At 63.0% G+C, this 6523-nt stretch overlaps 1 protein-coding gene across 1 annotated transcript; it reads right to left on the minus strand.

Annotated features, from left to right (window-relative positions):
* Nucleotides 1-2566: 2566 nt before the first annotated feature.
* Nucleotides 2567-4397, minus strand: TLX3 (T cell leukemia homeobox 3). Its single transcript, XM_021540035.3, has 3 exons — nucleotides 3983-4397; nucleotides 3355-3598; nucleotides 2567-2777 (listed from the first exon to the last, which is right to left on the minus strand). The coding sequence occupies exons 1-3, from the start codon at nucleotides 4395-4397 to the stop codon at nucleotides 2567-2569; spliced, it is 870 nt and encodes a 289-aa protein (XP_021395710.3).
* Between the last annotated feature and the right edge of the window lie 2126 nt (nucleotides 4398-6523).

The raw sequence follows: 6523 nt of genomic DNA on the forward strand, positions 1-6523 counted from the left end.
TGGTTGAAATGGAAGTTTGGTTGTGATTTATGAAAACCTTTGACAAATTGGGGTACCCTGAAGATCAATCTCGCTGCCTGTGGCACAGCCCACGGGCAGCAGTGGCGAGGGGACCTCCTGGGCTGTCCCTGCCGAGCTCGGACCCAACTGGCACTGGCGCTCATTACAGGGCTGTAAGCAGGATCCTCGCCCGTCACAAAGCCGGTTCCTGAAGAGCACAGCAGCGTTTTGTTCTCTGCAAATACACTGCTGCTGGGCTTACAGCAGCTTGGGAAAACTGCAGGGAAATCGGGAACTTAGAGGCTTGTAGTTAGGGGGTGTTCGATCAGTTAAAGAACAACGATGTATTGAACAAAAGCCACTTTACACATGTTCGACGGTGCAAACAGAACGCGACACAAATACACATGTGAATATGTGTGCCGTGTATTCCATCCCCGTTCAGAGCTGGATTCTTCCCCGCTTTCACTGACACTGGGGTTTCTCGGGGCTGTTCTGTGCACGATACCGGGGGGCTCTCTCTTTCTGTGCCCCGCATTGGGTGCTGATGCGGAGGGAAGGCCGAGGGCCGGCAGCCCCTGCATCGCCGCGCGGCGAAGGGCGGCGGGATAACGAATGCACCTAACGGGGCTGGGCTGGGGCTGGGGCGTAGCAGTGGCGGGGAGCGGCTGGAACAGAGGACCGGAGTGCGGCGATCCCTCGCGCTCCGCCGCCCGGTATAGATCTCCCCGTTGTTTTTTCTTTCTTCCCCGCCAGAGATCTCCCCTCGATCGGTGTTTCAGCTTAGGCTGCACATTCTGGCTGGTGAATGGAAACGGTCGGCCCCAGCACCATCATCCTGGTGTGACTGGATTTGGCCTTGCCGTGGGCCCTCCACAGCCTGCCCCCGACAAACCAAATCGACCGGAGCCCGTGCCCTGGTACCACTGAGGAAAGAACCAGTCAGGGAAATATTTTCTCCATCCCTCGCCCTGCATGGCTGCCTGGCCCTTAACTGCCCTGCGCCGCAGCCGGGGCCGGGGCCGGCGAGCCCGGGAGCGGCGTTGCACTCCCGCAGCCTCCCCGTGACCGGGGCCGGGCTGCGGCCGAGGCAGCGGCAGAGCCCCGCTCCCGGGAACGCGGCCACGAGAGCGCCGGCTCCTACCCGTGGCCGGGGGAAACCCGCCTGGTCGTGGCTGCTTTCTAAAAATGTCAGTTTTGCAGCTTCTCCCGTTGTTGGAAACCAGGGCACCCGGGCCCGAGAACTACGGGAGGTTGTTCTTAAAAATCCTCCTGCACAACGGTGCTGGGGGCGAGCACCGGAGCCTCGGCCGCAGCCGTCCCGCTGCCGGCGCGTTGCGCGCAGAAAAGGCAGCAAAACGAAAACCACCGGGCGCTGCCGGCCGGCGCGTCGGGACCGCGTAGCTGATGGGGAGAAACTACGGAGGACCGGCGGGGCCTGCACCAGCACCTGCTCCGGGGTCGATGGCCCCGAGCTCGCCCCGCCCGGCCACCCCTGGCTCCCACGCAGAGCTGCCGGCCGTATCCTAGAGCCGGGATCGCTCCCGGCCTCTTCCCCCGGCACCGGCGGAGAGCGGCATCACCGCGCACAGCTGCGCCGGCCCCGCAGCCCCGCTCCGAGTCCGCCTGCCGTCCTGGCTCCAGTCCCCGGTCCTCTGCCGCCCCTGTTTCGGCTTCTCTCCTCCGTGTCAGCCGAGGCTCTGCGGCGGCCGCCAGCCACCACCCGGCCCGCAGCGCCCGGCCCGGCCGGCTCGGCTCTCCTCGGCGCGACGGCAGGCAGAGGGCAGAGAGACATTTGTAAAGAAAACGTTTATTTACACGTCTCGGCAAGTACAAAGTATTATACATAGTCTGTGTCAACCCCAAATCTTCTTTATTATGAAACATAAGGCGCTTTCTCGAGAGCCGGTGGCGCAGGGAGCGAGCGCTCTTTTGGGGCGCTAAAGCTCATCGGCTGGGAAGGTGAGGACAGAACGGCGTGTGGTGCCTGGAAGGAGCCCTTATTACTACGGTGAATAAATTACAGTTGACATTAACTTCACCTGGGACAGATGAGAGCTACCGCTTTTCAGTTTAACAGGGTTTCCGAAGCTAATGAGTCATCACCGGCTCCACCGAGTCCCTTCCGCTAAGTGATAGGGAGGTATTTTTTTCTTTACACTATCCTCAGAACAGGAAAAAAAATAGCCTTTTGTTCCAAAGCCAACACAAAATACCTATGTTCAGATTTCGATATAAATAATCGAGGTTTTATATAATTCCATATTAATAGTGCCCAAAATCTCGATGCATAAATAAATTAAAGTATTAACACTTCTTACAAAAAGTGACATATTTCCTTTCCTAGTGGAACATCGACACAAATATACAAGCGGCTCCTCTCCGCGCCGGCCTCGGGGAAGCAGCTCCGGGCCCGGCTCCGGTCGGACCCGATCCCGGTGTCAGCCCCGCTGGCGCCACTCGCCGCCCCGCCACCCGCCCCATCGGGGGAGCCGCGGCCCCGGGGCAGGGGGAGCCGCCGGCCGCGCTCCGCGGGCCAGTCCGCTGAGTGCCCCGTCTGCCGGGTTCAGACGAGGGAGGTGACCGGGGGGATCTTGGCGCTCTCCTCCTCCCAGGGCTGTAGGTTCTGCAGTGCGAACAGCGACGAGTTGTGCAGGCACAGCGGGTCGGGCTGGATCGACTCGTTCAGCGACTTCTGGAAGGCGTCGTGCTGCAGCTGCAGCATCAGCCGGCTCGCCTGCTGCCGCTCGGCCTCCCGCTCCTCCGCCGTCTGCCGCCTGCCGGGGGACACGCTCAGCCCGCGCCCGGACACGGGGCACGCTCCGCCCGGGACTCCGCGGGGAGCGGCCGGCCCGGGACCGGAGCCGGGCCGGCGATCGTGGGAACTAAGCAGGGCGACCGGCGCGTCCTTCTGGGGCCAGGCACCGCCAGGCGGGCGCCCACCGCTTGAACGCCTACGAGGGACTGTGGGCGGTGGGAAGAGCCTGGAAACCCGCCGTTTCCCAGTAATCCCGTTTCCAAATGTTACCCCTTTTTCTCCCAACATTCCCCCGATTTTTTTTTCAGATTGTTTCCCCGTTTCTTAAAAAAATTCCCCGTTATTTTGAATAATCCCTCGTTTTTCCTAATAATCCCTCGTTTTCCGAATGGGGGACTGTTGAAAAGGAAATATATAAAGATAAAACCAATGATAATTATGATAGTATAATAATAAAAAATCACCCCCAACGGTTTGCCTGCCAGGAGCTGGCAATGGGGGCGATGCCGGCCGGAGCGGGATTCATAGGGCGGCGGGCGGGGGACACCGCCGGGGGCGGCAGCAGGACGGGGCGGCTCCGGGGGCACGGGACTCACCGCCACTTGGTGCGCCGGTTCTGGAACCAGGTCTTCACCTGGGCGTCCGTCATCTTGAGGGTCTTGGCGAGGGCAGCGCGCTCGGCCGAGGCCAGGTACTTCTGCCGATGGAATCGCTTCTCCAGCTCGCAGATCTGCACCCGGGAGAAGGATGTCCGCGGTTTCTTGCGCTTCGGTGGAGTCCGGTTCTGGTAGGGATGCCCGATCCGCCGTGTCACCGTGAAGGGCGTCAGTGCCGCCGCCGCTGCCCGAGGGGGAAGCACAGGGGTCAGCCCCGCGCCCGCACGGTGCCGGCCGCCCCCCCCGGGGCCGCCGCTCTGCCCGCCGGCCGCCCGCGCCCCGCCGGCCCCCGGAGGGACCGCGGCTCCCCGGGGTCCCGCTTCCACCTCTCGTCGAAGAGCTGCGGAGACGAACGGGGCCCGGCCGCCCCCCGGGGCACTCCGCGCTATCCACGCCGTGAGGAGAGCGATTTTTCGGCTCGCTGCGAGCGCGGGGGAGGGAAGCATCCAGCGACAGCCTTTGCTTTTATTCTTACTCGCCTTACTGTTATTATTTCGTTTTGTATTTTTTATTGGCCCTTCCGTTCGTTGTCGGGAGCCAGCTCGCGCGCTCCGCCCCGGCGCCTTACCTGTGAACCTGTCCTTGACGAAGCGCCTGCTGCTCTCCATCCAGGGGAAGTTGAGGCTGCCCAGGCTGGGCACGGCAGGCATGGCCGGGATGGCGCTGGAGATGGGCGGCGGCACGGCCCCGGGGATGGGCCTGTGCGCCGGCACCCGGATCACGCCGGCCGGGGCCAGGCTGAGGTTCACACTGTACGATCCCGAGTCCTCGAAGGGCGCGGCGATGGCCGGGAAGGGCGCCGGCAGGGCCGGGTAGGGCGCACCGCCGCGGCCGCCGGGGCCGCCCAGGAAGGTCGCGCCGTCGGGGCCCCGTGGGGGCGGCGGGGGAGCGCTCTCCTGCTCGGGGCTGTTGAGGATCTGGTCGATGCCGAAGCTGATGGGCTCGTGCTGGTGCTGGCCCTGCGCCGGCCCCGGCGGGTCCATCCTCGGCGGGTCCATCCTCCGCCACCGCCGCCCTCGCGCCGCTGTGGAGGCGCCGCCGCTCGCGCTGCGCTCGCGGCCCGGCCGGCCCCGCCGCCGACACCAAACTTTGCGGAGCGCGCGCGCGCCGCCCCGTCACCGCCCGGGGGCCGCCGCGCGCCCCGCGCCGCGTGCGCCCCCGCCGCCGCCATTGGCCGCCGCCGCCCGCCCTCCGCGCGCCCATTGGCTGCCGCCGCCCCGCACCGGCCTCGCGCCCGGGCGCGGGGGCCGCCGCCGCCGCGGTGACATCACAGGGGCGCGCGAACAATGGCCCCGCGCGGGGCGGGGGCGGCTCCGGGACCGCACGTCGGGGGCGCCGCTCCCCTCCGGGCCCGTCCCGCGCCGCCCGCTGCTCCCGGCCCCGCCCCGCCACGGGCCCCGACGGCCCGAGGCCACCCTGCGAGGCGGGACTCGGTCCCCGCAGCCCGCGGCTGCCCAGGCCCCTGCCCCGACGGCGGTGCGGAGCGGCGGGTCGAGGCCGTGCCCGGGGCCGGACTGGGGGGCGGCCGGGGCCCTACAGAGCGAGATTCCGTTTGGGTTTAATTCGCAGAGCCCGGCGTGGCTGCCGAGTGCGTTGGCAGCCGGTCCCTGATGGCCGAACGGGACTCAAGGCGTTAACAATTAAATAACGCTCAGTGCATTTACTTAGTTTCCTCTTATAAAGGGAAATGAAAACAGGGAATAGAATTTCCCTGTTAATAGAATGTAATGGTATTTGATCAGCACCTGGCAGGGCGAGCCCGGCACGCCGGAGCGGTGACAGGAAGGACTTGATTAGTTTTTAAACCTTAGTATTCAATTACCGCAACGTTCCCAATCGTTTCGCCGGCAGCGGCAGCGAGCGGGACGGACCTGCCGGGCACGGGCGCCGCGCTCGAAGCTCCCCGGCGGCACCTGCGGGCCCCGCTCCGTGCGGCTCTGCTCCCGCGGCGTCCCCGCGGCAAAAGCGGGGACCGCTGTGCCTTTTCGAGATGCCCGTGCTCCGCAGGGGTCGCGGGGTCCGAGTAGGCTCCGGCCCCGACGGGGTCCGACGGCCGCGGCGAAGGTGCCGCCCGGAGCTCCACGGCACGGGCGCTAACGGGGGCGCAGCCCGGCCCCCGGCCGTCGAGAGTGTGTCCCCGGCTCACGGCACCGAGACACCGGTCTCGCTTCTCGCCGCGTTCATTAACGCGAGCAGTAAATGCCCAACCCCCCGCCGGGACCGCCGGATGCCACCCCCGGCCCCGGGCGGCCCTAATCGGATTGTCCCCGCTCGGTGCGGCGGGCAGAGGAGTCGCCATCAACCGCCGCTCCCCGGAGCGGAGCTAATCCGATTGAGGCCATCCCGCAAGCTGGTGCGGGCCCGCACAGCCCCGCCGGAGAGGCCGCGGGCGCAGCGCCCTCGGGGCCCCGCTCCGGGCGGCCCGGCGGGGCGGGCGGGAGGCGACGGGGCCACGGGCCGGGGGCAGAAGGGAAAAGGAGAGGGGGAAAAAGGGGAAAAGAAAATAGAGGAAGAAGAAGAAAAAGGCAACCAGTGGAGGATAAATAAATAAATAAACAAATAAATAAATAAATAAATTGCCACCCAGTCCTGGATCAGGGCAGGCTTTGTTAGAGAAAATTGCAGCTCGATCTGCATAATGGGAGCTCGAGCTGCCCAAGGCGATCTTTTTATTGCGTGTGTGTCTGCTGTTATCAATTTTGTGAACGATTTCACAGGGAGCCTGGCAGACTTGAGCTGGAATAATATGCAAAGATGAGCTTTGAATAATGAATGATGTGCTTTTAAACCAATTCCAAAGTGTCTGTGATAGTACAATATGAAAAGGGGTGGTAAGTAATAGTATATTTAAAAGGCACTAGTATGTTTTTATTACTATATTTAAAAAGATATCTATATTATTTTTGTGAAATGGATAATATATCACAGAGTCTTTGATAATCAGCTAAACAATACATTTTTCTTTGGGAAAACTCTCCTGGTTTTACACAGTTAAATATAGAGTATCAGCATACAGCCCTGTAACGCTCAGCTACCTTATTAAATATTAACGCTATTTTAATATTAGCTTTTAAATTTAATATGTTGACGTTCTGTAGTTTTACTTTAA

The sequence above is a fragment of the Lonchura striata genome, chromosome 15, assembly GCF_046129695.1.
Source record: "Lonchura striata isolate bLonStr1 chromosome 15, bLonStr1.mat, whole genome shotgun sequence".
NCBI classification, from domain to species: Eukaryota; Metazoa; Chordata; class Aves; order Passeriformes; family Estrildidae; genus Lonchura; species Lonchura striata.